The 19,462-nt window shown below is 40.6% G+C and overlaps 1 protein-coding gene across 4 annotated transcripts in view; it reads left to right on the top strand.

Moving 5' to 3' along the window:
- The first annotated feature begins 468 nt into the window (after positions 1–468).
- MINK1 (misshapen like kinase 1) overlaps positions 469–19,462 on the top strand; it is a 675,211-nt gene continuing 656,217 nt past the window's right edge. For 2 of the 4 annotated variants that reach the window (XM_053718327.1, XM_053718326.1), the window contains exon 1: positions 470–2,085. In XM_053718327.1, coding sequence (XP_053574302.1) covers positions 2,029–2,085 — 57 coding nt within the window. In that variant the 5' untranslated portion in view covers positions 470–2,028. Of the gene's footprint in view, positions 2,086–19,462 lie in introns of all 4 variants that reach the window. The other 2 variants (XM_053718325.1, XM_053718328.1) reach the window with 2 other exon arrangements.

Genomic DNA, 19,462 nt, shown 5'->3' with positions numbered 1-19,462 from the left:
ACTGTTTACTTTAAATAATTACAAAATAATAAAAAAATACAGTCATAATTATTAGCTAGTTCATTACAGTAAGCATGGCATCTTGCATTACCAATCCTTTAGTAAATAACATTTAGACAGTCCGTCTGGTGACGTAACCAGTAAAACTGTCTCTTTAAGATGCTTTGCTTCCAATGAATCAAAATGTAAACACTTCTGTCCTTTGCTAGTATGGCAGTTTACACAGACACACTTCTAAACTCCGCCCATTGCACGCTTCATCATCCTAACAATATCCTGTAAGAGTGCATCTACCCCGATTACTTGCTCTATAGCCACGCCCCTTCCCTCAGGTGGTGTTGCTACTGCAGCGGACATTCAAAGCTTTGCTGCATTTGGGGCATCCTACCACGTCACGTGACCATCTCTGTATTCTACCAATCCCAGCTGTGAGAACTAGTGCCAAGATCCTCCTAGGTGCGGCGCGAGACCCGGTGCGCGTGACCGCAAGCCTCCTACCATTGCTCTCTTCCTCTCAGGTGCGGCCTCGCGCGCGTGAACTAGAAAGACCGGAAGCGTAAAGGGGGTGAAACCTAGGCGCAAAGAGAGCGGACATTTACTGGAAATACCGGTGTTCTATCGGATTTTTGGGAAAGGGAGCGACATGTCAAAACGTAATTCTAAGGAGCGCAGTAAACATAGGCGCATGCAGTGAAGAAGAGACCTCAGGAGCTTTATACTGTATATGTTAAGCAACGACCTGCGGACATATAACTAGTCTACTTGGGGAAGACATCTGTCATATATGGAAAGAGAGAAAATTACTTGAAAAATAGATAACTATTGAATGTTTGATCTGACAGAAATCTTGATATTTTTTTTTTAGTTAGAGCACACCTGGGGAGCTGTTTGTAGGAGGAGAGATTTGACGCATCGATAAACTGACAGCATCTTTGCTTGGGATGTTCACATAGTTGTGTCTGGCACACCTGAAGAAATCATCTGTCCATTAACAAATATACAGTGTGTGGTCAAGAAGAAGGAAAAGCAGCTGCTAATCGAGGATTTACAAATACACACAGGCGGGGGCAATGGCACACAGTGTGAAGGCCTGAGTGTGTGTTTGTGGTCTGTTGTCACTGGTGGTTTTGATGGTTTATTTGCCAGTGTGGTGATGTTGCCAAGTTTCTGCTTTGACAAGCGATGTTTTTCACAGGGCTGCAGGGTTTGTGCCACTGATCCCACAGTGTGTGATTAGTGTGGGTGTCAGTTGTGTAGCTGGAAGCCCAGGCGTTGTGTGCTTGTCAGTGTGTTGCGTGGGCTGCCCGGTGGTGTTTGGCAGCTCTGATGTTTTTGTTTCTGCACGTTGTGGTTTGCTAATGTGTGGGATCTGCCGATTTACAGTGTTATCGAGTTGTCGCAGGTTTATGTCACTCCTGCAGGCTGTGGGTGTGCCTTTGAGTGTGTCAGTGCGTGGGAGCCGCTCGTGTGATTGTTTTGTGTGATTGTGAGCGTTGGCATTGCTGTCAGATTGTGTGCAGGTTGTTAGGTGGGTGTCATAGTTTGTGTATAGGCTGTGTCTGCTCTGCAGCGTGTGAGTCACTGCAGCTTATCTGACTGCTGCATCCAGTGTCCACTGTTCAAATAATTGCTGAGTGTTTAAAAGCCTTGAGTGTGATTACAGTTTGTGCTAAATATATTGTGCATGTTTACATTGTTTATGTGTTTAACATGTGTATGCACAGATCACTGATAACAACATGCATAGCACACTGTGTGACTGCAGCATAACATACTCCCTATATTTTTTTTGTTAGCATGCCACACTTTTTACCTGCAGCTGTGTGACTTGTGTGTCTGATGTGTGCCTGATGTGTGCATGCTATACTGTCTGTGAGTGTGTTTTTTTTTTAACACTGGGTGTTAGTGTTTGGTAGCTAGATTGACATTGTCTTCCTGCTACCTGTCGGTGATAGTCCATGTGACCTCCTTGCTTGTCTAGTGTGACAGCACACACTACCCATCACTCCTTTCATAAATACTGACAAAATGGCATCTGACCCCCCTGCCCGAAGCCTTGATGACATCGACCTATCTGCACTCCGGGTGAGAATGGGTACAATACATAGGGAGTTTGTATATAATGTGTTTTATGTACAGAAAATGATACACTTACTATCTTAAAGAGCCATTATAGTGATACAATGACATACACTGCAATGTGTTTAACCTACTCACTATAATGGCCTTTTAATTCAGAAGAATACATGTGTCAGGGTTTGATAAATGTATATGAAACTCAGGAGCCAGCAAGGATACAGAAGAGCTGGCCAATCCTAGGAATTGGTGAAAGTTGTTACTAGACTACTTATTGCATGTTATTTGTCTTCAAAGAAGATTCTTTTCATCATTCACCCTGGCTTTGTGAGGTGAAATGGCACAATCAATGTAGCTTGGGGTTTTCATGTATTCATAGAAAGCTAACACTGATACAGCTGACTGCCAATAGCACGTTGTAAAGGGAAATGAGCTTAAACTTGGACTTGTAGAAGCTAGTCCTAAAGAGTTGGCTATACAATTTTTAGACGTTAGTCAAAAGATTTTGTATGTAAGTATTTTTAAAAGTAAATTAAAGTGATGGTAAACTTTCCACTTTTTATAATCGGATCCTGAATGTTAGTGATATTTTAGATGGACTTTAACTGATCAGTTCTAATGACGATGCACTTTAACTTACTTTTAATCTAGCCGTGCCATTCTAATTCCCCGCTGCCCACTTCAAAAGTAATATTTCTTAGTAAGCTAACGGTTTGAACTGTTCTCCAATCAGCACTCTATCCATATGGCACTTTTTTATAGCTAGAGTGCTGATTGGAGAACCGTTTCATATCATTAGCTCCACGAAAAATATTACTTTTGAAGTAAGCGGCGGGAATTAGAATGTCACGGCTAGATTAAAAAGTAGGTTAAAGCGCATTTTCATTAAAAATGATCAGTTAAAGTCCATCTAAACTGTCACTAAAATTCAGGATCTGATTATAGCAAGTGTAAAGTCTACAATCACTTGAAGAACATGAGTGACATTCTAGAAGTTGTGGCCCCTAGATTTGTCAAGCTTTGAGTTACTCAATTGGTCCTCATTTTAAGTCCAGCAGATGGCCTATACCTCCATTATGAATATCTAAAGAAATTCTGTTTAGTTGAAGTTTATATGGTTCATCAGAGTAATTTGTTTCAGGGTTTGTGAGGTGCGATGAAACCTAACCCAGAGATACCACCAGTTGACCGTTTTTAAGCCATTGTCATCTGAGAAGTCCGCACCTGTGAATACAGAACATAACATTATTAGGTGCTTTGATGTTGTTTGCTAGGCCTTTCTGTACCTGCTTAACAGAGGCAGCTTCTTTATTGGTACATTGATAAAACAGATGCCAGCCCGGGCAGAAGTGAGCGTACTATTTCAGCTACCCCCTTGCAGAAGTAATAGTTTATCTACCCCACCTTGTATTGCAACTCAATCTCTTGTTAAAAACAAATATCAAACGCATAAAAATGATTGTTATGCTTTAATGTTTTTATACCTGATCCATTTTTTGTAACCTTTTTTTGAAGCTGTATTCATTTTTTTTTAAATTTATTTGTTTAAAGGGACACTGAACCCAATATTTTTCTTTCGTAATTCAGATGGAGTATGCAATTTTAAGCAACTTTCTAATTTACTTCTATTATCAATGTTTCTTCGTTCTCTTGCTATCTTTATTTAAAAAAGAAGGCATCTAAGCTTTTTTGTTGGTTCAGATCTCTGGACAGCAGTTTTTGATTGGTGGATGAATTTATCCACCAATCAGCAAGGACAACCTAGGTTGATCATCAAAATTGGGCCGGCATCTAAACTTACATTCTTGCATTTCAAATAAAGATACCAAGAGAATAAAGAACATTTGATAATAGGAGTAAATTAGAAAGTTGCTTACAATTTCATGCTCTATCTGAATCATGAAAGAAAAAAATTGGGTTCAGTGTCCCTTTGATGGGGCGAAAATGTCCATCAGCTTGTACCATCTTGTATTTTAAACAGATTGGTCCACACGCAAAATCTAAGCATATGTCATTATATCTCTTCCCCCCCCCCCCCCACAATTGCCAAGCGGTTATAGGGTTTGTGGCTGTGTCTCCTTATAATCATATTTCTGTACAACCTGGATAAATTTAGCAGAAAACCAATTATAAAAATGTTTTCACTAATTTTGATCTTATTTGCAAATAATATAAATCGCCTATTAAGTGTATGTATTTCTCTTAGTTACCAGGAACCCCCCTATTTGTTTCCATGGAGAAGTCAGGGTCTCTAATGCCAAAATACATATTAAATAAACTAAAAATACAAAAAACTCATTGTAGCTGCCGTTTAATCAGACTGCTGTAGTGGGAAACAAATAATGGAGCTTAAAACATATTTTCTCAAACCGTGTTGGAGATGTCATGTGATTTTTGTTGCCATGGCAATTAAAGGGTTGAGAACACAGACTCCTTTTATTAGCAATTTCCAAAAAAAATTTTATAACACCTTTTTAAATATTTTCTTCTCAAAATCTGTTACCTTGAACTTTGTTCATAAATATTATGAGGTTGAGGTAATAAGGACATTTTTCCCATATCCCTCAGAAATTCTGGAACTTAAAGGGATATTCCGGTCAAAATTGAAATGTACATAGCTTAATTAAATATTTGAAAAGAAGCATATTTGAAATATACATGTATTGGAAAACATACTTCTAGTAAAAGTTATCACTGTTTTTGTGTTAACATTTTTCTCTGTATGTGAGGCATAGCTAGATATTCTCAGTGCACCAGCATGTTAAATACTGCAGCTGCAAAGAACACCAGTGGGGCTTGTATCATGTCAGGAATTAATAAATTGAGTCATTAACCAGATGATACAAGCACCTTATGTTCCCTGAGCAAGTACTGTGTTTAAAATGCTGGTGCACGGTGCATACGTAATCGTATATACACTTTTTAAACAGCTATAGCTTTTATTAGAAGCATTTATGCTAACACATGTATATTACAAAAACATGCTTCTATTCAAAACTGAAATGCATCCATGTGCATTCCAATTTTGGCTGGAATATTCCTTTTAAAAGAAACAAACAAAGAAGCAAACAGAAAAATAATGCATATTTATGTGCACTGACTTGGTGTAGAGATACATGTCTCTAAAGTTCAGTTTAGCACAAGGCTAACTGTATTTTCACTTTTCTTTGTTCATTTTTTTTTATTGATCATGTTGCTGCAATAATACCTTGCCCATTCTGAAGCCGATTTGCTTACTTTTCTTACTATATTTTTCACCAAGTTCAAGTAATTCTCAGCCAATGTGTCTTTTACTTTGCTTTGTTTTTTCAAGTACAGTTTGATCTTTAAACACTAAATATTCTAGATAAAATTATATATAAATAACAAGAGAATGAAACATAATTTTTCACGCTCCTCCATAACTGTATTTTGTTTTTTGCTTGTAACTGAATCTGTTATGTATTCATAGATGAAAGGGTTTAAATAGACTTCTTTAAATTTACTAGATATTTAAAAACTTTTAAAAGGGTCATGATTCAGATAGGCAGGGGTCATCAACCTTGGCTCTCCAGATGTTTTGGAACTACATTTCCCATGATGTTAAGACATTCTTTAGGCTGTCTGAGAATCATGTGATATGTAGGGATATGTAGTTCCAAAACATCAGGAGAGCCAAGGTTGCTGACCCCTGGGGGCATACAGGTTTAAAGTGATGGTAAATCCTAGCGTTTGTAACGTTAGGATTTACCATTGGAACAAATAAAGGGGACTTTCATTCATGAAGTATAAAATACTACCTTTTATTTGTTCCAAGCGATCGCCGCACTAAACTTCTATGGCAGCCCACCTGCAGAACTCTATCTTCGCTATCCGCAAGGCAGAACATACATTGATCTGAGATGTTATCGCAGAAAATGCAGCATGTCTGCAGAAAGAACAGAACACATGCAAGAACTGTTAGCGCTTTAACTTCCCAGCTCTGCTTCACATCAGACAGTTCTAGTCAAACAGAGCTGTGCTCTGGCTGCACTGTGTACGTGTTCAATAACACAGAGCATCCAGAGCAAAGTGCTGTTTGAAGTTAACAGTCAAATATGCAGTAGCGCTGCTAAGCAGCAGTGCATTTATTATTAACTGGCTCTCAGATTTTTCAAACCCCCCTAGCCTTTCACAGTCTACAAATCTGTTTGTTCTGAATGTAAGACATGCACCTTTTTTATTACTACAATTCTATGTTCGACCAAGAGAAAAGGAAACAAATGTTTTCAAGAGACATTTTACAATTTCGTTTTTTGTCTGCAACTAATTTGCAATATAATTTTCAACTACTGCACTATATTATAAAACGTTAAAAATTGTTTTATTTTTTAGTTAACCAACACATTGCAATTGAACTGGTGCTTTAGTGTAACTGCCTAATTTAAAATTGAATTTTATTTAAAAATGACCTGCAAAAAATGTTTCACTAAAAAAATCTCATTGCAGAAAGTGAAAAAAAGTTATGCCTCTGGGTTCGCTATTTGGCTGAGAGGTGACGTAAGCCAATAACCGTGCGGAAAAAACGGCTTGGCGCTCCATTTTGTTCCAATGGTAAATCCCAGCGTTTCACAATTGTTAGGATTTACCATCACTTAAAATAACTTTCCAATGAACTATTATCTAATTTGTTGTCTTTCTTGGTATTTCTTTGTTAAAAAGCACACCTAGGTAGACTCAGGTGGTGGGAGGTAGCTGCTCATTGGTGGCTGCAAATATATGTAGAATTTAAAACACCTTTTATTTCCATACAGGGTCCACCAACATATAGCTGGTGGACCCTGTATGGAAATAAAGTTCTTTTAAACTGGAGACCTCCTTCTTTGATGTATTGACAGGCATGGTATGCCTGCACATATATGCCTGTTGTCACTGGCTTACAAATGTGTTCAGCTAGCTCCCACTAGTGCAGTGCTGCTTATTCAATAAGTGATACAAATGGAATGAACCGAAATTGATAATACAAGTAAATTGGAAAGTTGTTTATAACGGTATGCTCTATCTGAATCATGAATAATAGAAAAAAAAATGGGCTTTATGTCCCTTTTTAAAGGGACAGTCAACTGCAAATTTGTTATTGTTTAAAAAGATAGATAATCCCTTTTAATACCTATTCCCCAGTTTTCACAGCCAACCTTATTATATTAATATACTTTTAACCTCTGTGATTACCTTGTATCGAAGCCTCTTTTAACAGCCCCCTGATCACATGACTTTTTATTTATTATCTATTGACTTGCATTGTAACTGTCTTATGCAGAACCCACGCACATGAGTACAATGTTATCTATATTGCCCACATGAACTAGCAGTCTCCTGTTGTGAAAAGCAAATTAAAAAGCATGTGATAAGAGGTTGTCTATAGTGGCTTAGAAACAGGCAGAAATTTAGAGGTTTAAATATTATAAAGTATATTGATATAACAATGTTGTTTGTGCAAAACTGGGGAATGGGTAGTAAAGGCATTATATATATATATCTTTTTAAACAATAACAATTTTAGTGTTGACTGTCCCTTTTTAAAGGGACATTATACACTCATTTTTTCTTTGCATAAATGTTTTGTAGAGGATCTATTTATATAGCCCATAAAGTGTTTTTTTTATTTTATTTTTTAAATGTATAGTTTTGCTTACTTTTAAATAACATTGCTCTGATTTTTAGCCCCAAAGTTTTATGAGAATACAGTCGGCTACCTTCTCCAGCTTGCTCCTGTTTGTGTAAATGGTCTTTTCATATGCAAAGGGAGGGGGAGTGTCTTATTTCCTACTTGCAGGGGGCTTTCCAGCTACCTTTTTCAACAGAGCTAAATTGAGAGCTTCTACGTAAGTTTTTAAACGGTTTTATACTGGATTTTTATATCTTTATAGTAGTGTCTATTACTTGCAATTATATGAAAATGAGTATATACTGTCCCTTTAAGTTATGTATACACGTATGCATACTATATATTGTCAATTAAATATTGCATTCATGTCATGTCAAGCTTTTAAGCGTTTTGGTTTTGCTGGCATCATTTAGTGCAAGATTGTGAATAGACGGGTGAATTTGTTCCCCATATTTATCATTGCACAATGCTCATGCAATGCCCTACCCTTGCACAACCAAGTGTTTGAGAGTAGGGCTTTTCAATCACCCCGGTTGAATGAATTTTTAGTGATTTTCACCTGCCAACTCCAAGTTGGCAAGCGGGTTAATAAAGCAGTGGTTTAAAACGCTGCTTTATAATTATAAAGTTGCAGGCTCAAATGATCGAGCATGCAACAGATATAAGCCTTGTGATAAATCTTGTCCTTAAAGTATTTTGGACATCCTGAGCTGGGCCCCCATATTGACTCAATTGCAGTGCGCAGTTATGGCCAGATTAACTCGACATAGAGCCTTTGTTTTTTTTTATTTGCATATCAAAACTGTATATATTGTTAAGTACCCAAGGTATTCATCTAGGTTCATTTTGGTATATTTGATGCCAAATGCAATTAAAAAAAAAAAAAAAGTTTTCACAAACTTTTGGTTTCTCACTGTATATATTTACATACTACTTGTTCAGTCATAACACAAATGGTTGTAAAAGCTTCTCTGGGATTCCCTGTGTTTATAAATAGCAGACATGCATGGCTTTGTGACTTTTTTTTTTTGGCAGTTAGGCCGCTAATTGCAGCTGTGCACTACAAGTCTGATATTCCCGGCAGTGAAAGAGTCAATTGTAGTGCATGGATTATCCTGACTGACACCTACCACTTCTCTGATCTATCCCAAACAGCAATTCCCTCACATTTCCCACCACTGGCTGCCACCATCTTGGATACTGGCAGACAGTTTGCTGGTGCCCAGTGTAGGGCCCTTTTTTAAAAAAATTTCTGTAGTGTAGGTATCCCTCCCTCCAAGCGATCACCTTTCTGTAGTGTAAGGACATACCTCTCCCTCCCCCTACCTAGATGGGCCGCCCACCCTCATTCCTTCCCTCCATATGTACTATGTCCATTTGGTGCAAGAGGTTAAATAAGCTTTTGGCAATAGGTGTGTATTTATTATGTTAACTTTTTCACAAACTTTAGTTTTTTACTGAAATTATTTACAAACGGCTTGTGCAATCATGGCGCAAATGGTTGTAAAAGCTTATCTGGGATCCCCTGCTTTTTGGTAATTAGAAGGCCGCTAATTGCAGCTGCGCACCACCCTTTTATTATTCCCAGCAGTGAACGGGTTAATTAGGTAGTTTAAAAGGTTAATTCTAGCTTCAGTGTAGAGATCTGCCTCCTACCTGACACTTCCCACCCCCTTACCTTTCCACCTCCTTTATCCCTCCCAAAAAGCTCTCTAACCCTCCCCCTTCTAACTAATTACCTCCATCTTTATGTAATGGCAGCTGTCTGCCAGTACCCAGTTTTCCCCAAATTTAGCAATATTATGTCATTAAAAAAAAAAACCCCCACATGGTGTTTTTCTGTAGTGTAGCTGCCCCCAACCTAATTTACCCCCTTCCAGATCGCTTTCACACCCTCTAATCCCACTTCCACAGTATGATCCCCCCCCCCTCTCCCTCCTTCCCCCTCCCTGCCACTCAGAGTTTTTGTTTTTTTCTGTAGCATAGCGGTCCAACCCGTTCCGGCCCCTCCTTGGATGGGCCGCCCACCTGTCTCCCTCCTTACTCTCCCACGCCACCAACGATCTGCAACACCTCTGCCCGATGCAGAGAGGGCCACAGAGTGTCCCTCTCTGCATCGGTAACTCTGCAACTCTATTTCTGTACTGCTCCACTAGTGGGGCATGCAGAAATAGCAGTTCATTTTGATTTTTCTTTTAAAACCTTTTTTTGCTATGCTTAATGAAACATTCGCGGGTGGTTTTAAATGTAACATTGAATTAAAGGGATATAAAAATGCAAATGAATGCTCTAATACGTTACAACATTCTATTATTGCACTATTGCTTGTATACAAGTATGTGTTTACCCCCTGCAAAGAGGTTAAATGCATAATGTCGGCTCTAAAGCAGCAGTGCACTGCTGGGATCTAGTGAGCCGATGATGAGACAAATGTGTGTGGCCATCAATCACTAGCTAGTTCTCAGTAGTTTAGGTTATGTACATTAGACGCGTTTTGTTTTAAAACTAATGCCTAATGTGGCCACCGCCAGCAGCATTAGGCTCTTTTCGGAGCTGGATTTCTTTCTGGATTTGCATAGATCTTGTGTGTTCCAGCATAAAGCGCATGTCTAATGTACATATTATTTTCAACAAAGGATAACAAAAGAACAAAATAAATTTGATAATTACGTGCTCTATTTGAATCATGAAAGTTTTTTTTTATTTTGACTTTCCAGTTCACTTAAGCTTTATATGTCACTATTCCATGGTGCTGAAGTGTACAGATACACTATTAAAAGCTACGAGTCTGATGTGGTCTCAACTTCTAAAACTCATGTTAGCAGCTATGCATTTGTGCTTTCATTTGTTTTTTGTTGATGAGTCAGCCTGGGAAATAACTGTAGCTGTTGTATCAAAGCTTTCACGCTTTGCGGTTGTCTGGCACTGTAGTGATAAGGAACAGGAAGCCACAGTTGTCATCAGTTTCAAATGGTGACAGCAAACCCAAAATTCATTTTTTTTTTTTTTTTTTTACTTGTAATAGTAACACCAGGAAACCTCTAAAAGCTATGAGGATAATAAGCATTTACTTAAAGGGACAGTCAATCAAAATTAAACTTTCATTATTCAGATAGAGCATGCCATTTTAAACAACTTTCCAATTTACTTCCCTACTGAGCATGTGCAAGAATAAGTGTGTATGCATTTGTGAATGGCTGATGGCTGTCACATGGTACAGGGGAAGTGGAAAAAGACATAACTTAAAATTGTCAGAAAAAAAATCTACTACTCATTTGAAGTTCAGACTAAGTGCTATTGCATTGTCATGTTATCTTGCATTTGCCGATTATGCAAATCTACTGTGTTGACTGTTCCTTTATACCCTATATGTGTCTTGCAAATATCAAGCTAAACTGAAAGGTGCTTTTTATATATACACAAAAACACAGGAGTGGACCGGACAGGGTACACATCCTAAGTCTCTGTAAACTCCACAGCCCTGAACACTGACAGACTGCTGTACAGTTCCCAGCTACCCAGGCAGTAAACCCCTGAGCTTCCTGCGTGACAGATCCATAGGGAAACTTGTACAAATTATCAACACCACATACAGAAAAGCTGGCACTCACCAGCAGACACACAGAAATGTTTAACATAACAAACCATCTGGGAACCTCCCAGGGTGATACAGGCTTGGAATTTCCAGTTGATTTATTTGAAAGCATGCATTGTGTGTGCAGGTTATGGTCCCAGGAGGGTAGAGACCTTGACATGGTCCTAGGCTTAAACCGTTTGGTGTCAAATGCAACGGACTCTCCCATTTTTGCTTTTATACATTACTGAGTGCCTGTTGGTGAGTGACAGGTTTTCTGTGTATATGAATGTGTTATCAAATTATCTTGAATTAACCTGTAATGTCCCATGTTTTAAACATGATTTATTTTAATTCTTAAATCATGCAGTTTATTTCAAATGTTTTTCAACCTTCTCAGCAGTCTGAAAAGGAAGGCTGTATGTTAGAGTTGAAGTAACCTGAGGTTTTTTTGTTCTGCTTTCCAAAAGCTGAGTCACCTTTTTCTGCAGACATAAAATTTTCTTGAAAGGGAATTTGCATCTGGCAAATTATCCTTTGTTATTTAAACCCTTTGAGTCTGTGTTTTAGGGAGCTAAGTATACTAAGAAGAGTGAACAGTTAAATATGACCATTTAGTAGAAACCATGCATTGAGTGAGTGGGACTCAGGAGGTTACATTACTTAACTTATACACTAGACACAGAATGATAGGAGGGCATCTCTGGTTCACACTGAAATGGATGGAAAAATCATATGGCCGATTATTTAAATCAGCTCTTCATGCACTAGAATATTTTTGGCTGGGGTCGGGGACATGTTGAGCTTAGCATTCCACAAGCTGTCTCCATATGGACATTGACCATCTCTGCTCATGGCTACTTCTCCTGCCGAAATACACTTGTATCTAGCTACAATAGTGGTCTATATGGATTGCATATTTCTTGTTTGCATTGCATTTGAATTTTGCATATGGTTTGATCCATGCAAACCTGTGTTGTAGCTATGCACAGCTCCAGTAACTAATCTTTGAGTCTTGGTGTAAGCCTACAATAAGCTAAATATTCTCAGTTTCATTTAAGTTTTAAACCCTGGAGGTCAGGCAGATTGGGCAGGGATAACTGATTTGCTGTTCTGTTTCAAATAATCAGAAATCTCCCTCAGACTGAAATCGCCTTTTATTCCTATTAGTGTCTGGGTTTAGTTTCTTTCCCTCCCATCACAGAGGAACAAAAGATCCCCAGTATTGAATGATTTCATGTTACCTCATATGGCTTGTGATTACTATAAAATCTCTGTCACTGGCCTTAATAGATTAGTACAGTGTTTCCCAACCGTGGCCCTCAAGTACCCCCAACAGGTCTGCTTTTCATTATAGCTGTCCACAGGTGTAGTAATCGGCTGATCAGTAACCAACCTTCTCTCATTCATCCGATTATTATTTCACCTGTGCTCTAGTTCAGCTATAATGAAAACCATGACTGTTGGGGGTACTTTAGGACCGCGGTTGGGAAACACTGGTTAGTAGAATGTTTTGCAAAAGGGTGTACATGTAAAATAAAATGTTTCTTCATGCTTAGCGATATTAAGGTGCATGTCTCCTCTACTGGTTGAGGATGAGTAAACATGAGCTAAATATGATGTGCTCCATTGGTGGCCAGCAGCTCTTTAATGTCTTTCATAAGATGGTGAGAGTCCACAAGTCCATCACATGTGGATTACATTCCAGTAAACTAGTAACAGGCAAAAGCACCCCTACACACCAGAGCATTAATCCTTCCATTCCCCCAGCTTCCCTCAGTCAAACGTTTGCCGTCTAGATGGAGTAGGGTAAATCCTGAAGAACTGATCTACTCGTCATTGATAAGGGTTCTCTAACCGATTTAAGACCCAATTTCCCCTCAGTGCCTACAAAGGGGAAGACAGGTGTTTTCAGCCAGACAGTTAAAATCTCCCAGTGTGGAGATGTTGCAGGCCTCCAAGGTAAAATTTGGATGTATCTGCTAATCTCGTGGCAGTGTGCTGCTTCTTGTATGAGGTTGCAGATCCCCTAGGTGAAATGCTAATTTATGTGCCAATCCCCCTGCTCTAAACTGTCTGCGCCTTGTGAGATCCTTGGCACAGTGCGTGCACTGCCTGTGATGGTCCTGTGCACTAGAAGAGCATCTGGTTTGACAAGTAATACAAAATTTTTAACTAGTAAAAAAGTAGTAAAATAATATTTAAGAGGGCCTAGGTAAAGGTTTGTTTGCCCTTAATTTTGGTTGTAACTGTAGATTACATCCAAATAAGTACATATTTGAAAATGTTGCTATGTGACCTTGCCCTAAGATGTTTTTTGTTTATAGAGTGCTAACCAACCTGGGACACAGGGTTGCATAAATAAATTGGCCCCTGGTGTACAAAAACGTTTGTTTCTGCCATTCAGTCACCTCGCTGGGGGGGTTTGGTGGAGAAGATTTATCTTTCCCCAAATATGACATTTTTGTTTCCAAGAATATCCAGTGATTTCAAGCACACATTTTTATTTCCTGGCTTCCATGCTATCCATGTGCATGGTGATTTGGAGCTATGACTCAGTGATGCACTTTCATCTATTTGCTGATCACAATAGTAGCTTAGAGCTTTGTTTATGTGTTTAGACAATCAGGTTGGAACATGTAGGGCTACAGAATTTTCTTCAGCCTTTCTGGGGAGAATGGAAAAACAAGTTTAAGATTTAAATTATAGGAAAAGCAGACCAAATAAATAATGTAAATGCACTAGAATGTGTTGGGTTTTTAAAAAGAAAAAAAAGGGTTGCATAGGGATTACTTATTGCTTGTGGTGCAGGACTTCTTTCATAGCCTGTCTCTTAGCCCCTGCACCAAATAGTGATGTGACCCCCTTAGGTCTTTCATGTAATGACGAGAGTCCACAAGCCATTATTTGTGTGATTGAATTGCCGCCACTAGGAGGAGGCAAAGAATCCCAAAGCACAAAAGCTTTTAATGCCCTTCCACCTACCTGAACCACTTGTTCTTTGCCTCCCAGGAGTGAGAGAAAGATAGAGGTGTTCCAGTTATTCTAATTTAGATTATTTTGTGGGAGCTCAGACCTATGTGAGATCCATTAACCCTTTGGTATACAGTTTTCAAGATTCTGGGATACAGAAGTACTCTGTTATAAGCACAGCATTTCCCTATGGGATTCCAGCTATATCTCAGCTTAGCTGTCATAGAGACATGTCTCTTGCCTTCTCCAGAAGGATCATAGTACTCCTATATCCTCTGCTGTTAACTTCACAGCACTGGATGGGCTGTCTACTGGAGTGGGTGCCTTTCCAGGTAAGTGCAATGCACTTGCATAGCCCACATGCTATTAGCAGATACACTTCCATGTCTTGCATAGCCAGAGAACTTCAGGTATTTTACAGAGACATTTAGAAGCCTTCAGTTTATTGTGACACTTTACTATTTTGTAGACAGCACTTTTTTTTTTTTTCAAGGTTAATGTTTTTCTTCTCTGAAGTGCTATTATTGCAGGACTGGTCTCATATTAACGGTTCTGTAACACTGGTCTTTCGAGCGGGCAGCTGAGTAATTAGGTTACACAAAGGAACCGTAACTAACAAATTAAATCTAAATTTATCTGTGTTATGGCGGTGAGGGTACAAAGTAGCGGTTATGTTGTAAATAGATTCCCAACATATTTTCGCGCCCTCCAATGCTGCTAGTGTCTCAGACTACACTCTGGAGCATCTCTCTCTGTCTCTTCACTCAGTGTGACAATAAATGCATAAATATATAACTTGCCTAATTTTCTGTGCAGTAGCTATGTGATTTGATATTGCACCCATTGGAGCCATTGACAACTCTTCAATGGTATGGCATGAGACTCGGTACCCGGAGTTCCCAGGATCAATCCGGTTAAGGGCGTGATAGTACCCCTCCCCAAGGACTCCCTCTGGGCAACTTTTTGTCCTTTTAGTATATCACACTGTTAAGGTAAGCTCCACAGCACATGTTCTTATCAAGGACTCCAAGGTTTTCCTTAGGTTTACTTTTGTAATATCTGTATAAATGCAGTACTGTCAGTTGGATTTGCTAGAGATTACTTTTTTTATCACTGATGATCAGTATTTAATTTCTGATTTGTGTGAACAAATCTTTCTTATCAGAGTTAACTTGTTTAGTCTATGAGATTACATTTTCTCCTTTTGCACTGTTATCCTACTGCTTTAAAGGATAGTTCTTCATTTAAAAATCTCATGGTCTCAATTCAGATTTTCTACTAAATACATTTTTATTCAAACTGGTTATTTCCATAGTTGCAAACATGTCAAGAGCTAGTTTTCTGGGAGTTTTTCTTAGTCTGTGTTTTCTATAAGTCTGTCATATCAGCATTGGTCAGTTTAATTTGTTTGTAGCATACCTATGGCTGAATGGTAAAACTACAGCACTAGACGTTCCAGGTTCAATACCATCTCCCTCTTTCTCACATTTAGCTACCTAGGTGCTGAACCAAAGATGGGCCGGCTCGTAAGCTTACATTCCTGCTTTTTCAAATAAAGATACCAAGAGAATGAAGAAAAATTGATAATAGGAGTAAATTAGAAAGTTGCTTAAATTGCCGGCCCTATCTGAATCGTGAAAGAAAAAAAATTGGGTTCAGTGTGTCTTTTTAGATCCTGTATATTTCAAGATCGGTCTCAAATTGGACAATGTGGAATTTGCTCACTTATTTCATGTTTAAACTTTTCTCTGATACAGTGTTCTCTTTCTATGCAGGTGTTACAAACTCCTATTTGTAACTGGCCCTTTAAATGGAAAATTGCCCTGCTTCCCTGGATTTTGGAGAAGCCTATTTGCCAGCCTCCTTCCTCATGACTATGGCCCCTGGAAGATTGTGCCCCTGAGAACATATTAACTTTTATTGGGTGTGTAGGGCCCTTTAAGAACCGTCTGGGGACATATTGTGACTTTGGTGAACAATGCCCCTTTAAGACTATGTCCCCAGACCTGTAAAATAACTTGTCCCTGGCTTTCTCCCACTTGGTTCAGTAAATAGGGCTTACTGAACCACACAGGCAGAGTGTTCCACAGAAAGGGAGCACTATTACAAAAGCATTAGTTTTCATTGTGTGCCATTAAGAGTTAATTTTGTTCAATTCTAAATACAAGTTTGCTGGGATCAGCTCTAATTAAGTTTAGTGATAAACCTTCCCATTGTCTAATCAGACTGCTAGTGATAAGGTGGACTGCATTGTTTTCTTGTGTGTAAATTGTTATCTGCTGAAGAAATGTAATTCTACTATGGCCTGTAAAAGGGAGTTGTCTCTATCTAAATGTATCAAATGTGTGATTGGGGATTTTATGCCTCCCCCTGAGAGTGTCTTTTTTGCATGTAACCTCAATAAAAAGCAGGCTGTGTGTTCCAGCACATCAGACCTTTTCTGACCCTCTAACTTGCAGCTTTGACTCATGTTTGTAGGGGACAGCTATAATCACTACAGGGATTGCTATGCTCTATATACTCCCTTAGCTACTGAGCTCCTGTAAGAGCTCTTGTTCCTGATCCTGCTTCGCTGTACAGAAGGAAGAGGTTCACCTACTGGAGCCTGGTCGTAGGTCCAGGGCGCAGAGCAGATGGCGAGATACCAGCCCAGCAGCGGTGGTTCGTAGAGTCTGCATTACTTATGGTGGCTACGCAGTAGTTATAGTGTCTACGGTGCTGCTGCTCCTTTGGTGAGCGCTAGGAGCATGCTTTTCTACGGTCCAACTTCCAGCCAGCCTGGAGGCAACCGTAACATTTGGCGGCAGCAGTGGGATGGCGTCCTAGCGCAAGGAGCAGCACCCCAACAGCACTGGTATCGTAGGAGAGTTATTGAGGGCAACGCTAGCCACTGCACAGCGTCCCTACCTAGCGTCCCTACCTACAGCAGCATGGAGCTGACAAGATACTGGTCAGAACCCTGTGAAGAGCACCTCAACCGGATCCGTCGCTATGAGGGCGCGGATTTCGTTCCAGAGGTAAAGAGGCGGCTAGTCCGATATGGTCCAGACCCTGCGCAGGAGGTAGTCAGTCGCATCATCCGGGAATTGGATACGGAGAACAAAGCGGCACGAGCCTTTGAGCGCCAACTGTGGAGTTTGAGAGTATGGACACCTGGTCTCTCTCCCCAGCCGCAGCATGTTCCACAGGGAGAGGAGAGCAGCGACCTCCCTCTCCAACGGCAGTATACCGTGCAGAGGGAAGAGATAACCGGTCTCCTTCCCCAACCCCAACCAGAGATACCCGAGGCAGCAGGCCTCATAGACTGGTCCTGGGAGGACCCCCAGCAGGCAGGTGGAGATGGGACCGCAGTCTCTCTACCGGCCATACAGGGATGCTGGGCAGGCGGCCCAGATCCCCAGCGACAGACAGGGAGGGGAGAGCATCGACCTCCCTCCTCAGCCGGAGTGTGCCTTCCAGGGAGAGGAGACAACCAGTCTCTCTCCCCAGCCGCAGCATGTTCCACAGGGAGCGGAGAGCATCGACCTCCCTTCCCAACGGCCGCCGGAGTATCAGGAGGAGGAGGTAAGCCAATCTCCCCCTCCCCAGCTAACTCCTAACTTGGGCCCAGGGTTAACAGTGGAGATGTTAACCCCCACTGACCCCCACGTTCCCTTTGCCACCGGGCAGGACTATGCCCCAATTCCCCCAGCAGAAGAGCTGGCATCAGGACAGAGCGCTGCTGGCCTCTGCCCTACAGACCCCCTTGTTACAGGACTGGCCTGCAAACCCCTCACCCCAGCAGAAGCGCTGGCACCAGGGCAGAGTGCCGCTGGCCTCTGCCCCCCAAGTACCACCAGCTATTTGCCCAGCTGCGCCAGGAAGGCCGAGGATGCTACACTTTCATCCTACAACCTGGAACCTACAGGCCAGTACTACTTATTGTGGGGGGGTGCTACTTTGCTGCTAATGTTTATTTGTGGGTGGGTTGCAAGACTAACTAAGGCACTGACCGACAGAAGGTCAGGTGCCTGGTTAGTCTCCCTCCAAAAGGGGAGATATGTTACAAACTGCTATTTGTAACTGGCCCTTTAAATGGAAAATTGCCCTGCTTCCCTGGATTTTGGAGAAGCCTATTTGCCAGCCTCCTTCCTCATGACTATGGCCCCTGGAAGATTGTGCCCCTGAGAACATATTAACTTTTATTGGGTGTGTAGGGCCCTTTAAGAACCGTCTGGGGACATATTGTGACTTTGGTGAACAATGCCCCTTTAAGACTATGTCCCCAGACCTGTAAAATAATTTGTCCCTGGCTTTCTCCCACTTGGTTCAGTAAATAGGGCTTACTGAACCACACAGGCAGAGTGTTCCACAGAAAGGGAGCACTATTACAAAAGCATTAGTTTTCATTGTGTGCCATTAAGAGTTAATTTTGTTCAATTTTAAATACAAGTTTGCTGGGATCAGCTCTAATTAAGTTTAGTGATAAACCTTCCCATTGTCTAATCAGACTGCTAGTGATAAGGTGGACTGCATTGCTTTCTTGTGTGTAAATTGTTATCTGCTGAAGAAATGTAATTCTACTATGGCCTGTAAAAGGGCGTTGTCTCTATCTAAATGTATCAAATGTGTGATTGGGGATTTTATGCCTCCCCCTGAGAGTGTCTTTTTTGCATGTAACCTCAATAAAAAGCAGGCTGTGTGTTCCAGCACATCAGACCTTTTCTGACCCTCTAACTTGCAGCTTTGACTCATATTTGTAGGGGACAGCTATAATCACTACAGGGATTGCTATGCTCTATATACTCCCTTAGCTACTGAGCTCCTGTAAGAGCTCTTGTTCCTGATCCTGCTTCGCTGTTCAGAAGGAAGAGGTTCACCTACTGGAGCCTGGTCGTAGGTCCAGGGCGCAGAGCAGATGGCGAGATACCAGCCCAGCAGCGGTGGTTCGTAGAGTCTGCATTACTTATGGTGGCTACGCAGTAGTTATAGTGTCTACGGTGCTGCTGCTCCTTTTGTGAGTGCTAGGAGCATCCTTTTCTACGGTCCAACTTCCAGCCAGCCTGGAGGCAACCGTAACAGCAGGCTACGCTTAAGTTTTTTTTCTTATTTCCATCTCGGGGTCAAATATTCAATTTTTTGGGGGTTTGTTCTCAAATGATTATTCAAGTTTCAAGATGGTACAGACCTTTGGCAGTCCTCGGAAGCATTAGATTGTTGGTAAAACCTTTTTT

The sequence above is a fragment of the Bombina bombina genome, chromosome 6 (assembly GCF_027579735.1).
Source record: "Bombina bombina isolate aBomBom1 chromosome 6, aBomBom1.pri, whole genome shotgun sequence".
Classification (NCBI taxonomy): Eukaryota; Metazoa; Chordata; class Amphibia; order Anura; family Bombinatoridae; genus Bombina; species Bombina bombina.
The sequence above is the reverse complement of the archived record's forward strand: the minus strand, read 5'-3'. Positions and strand labels throughout refer to the sequence as shown.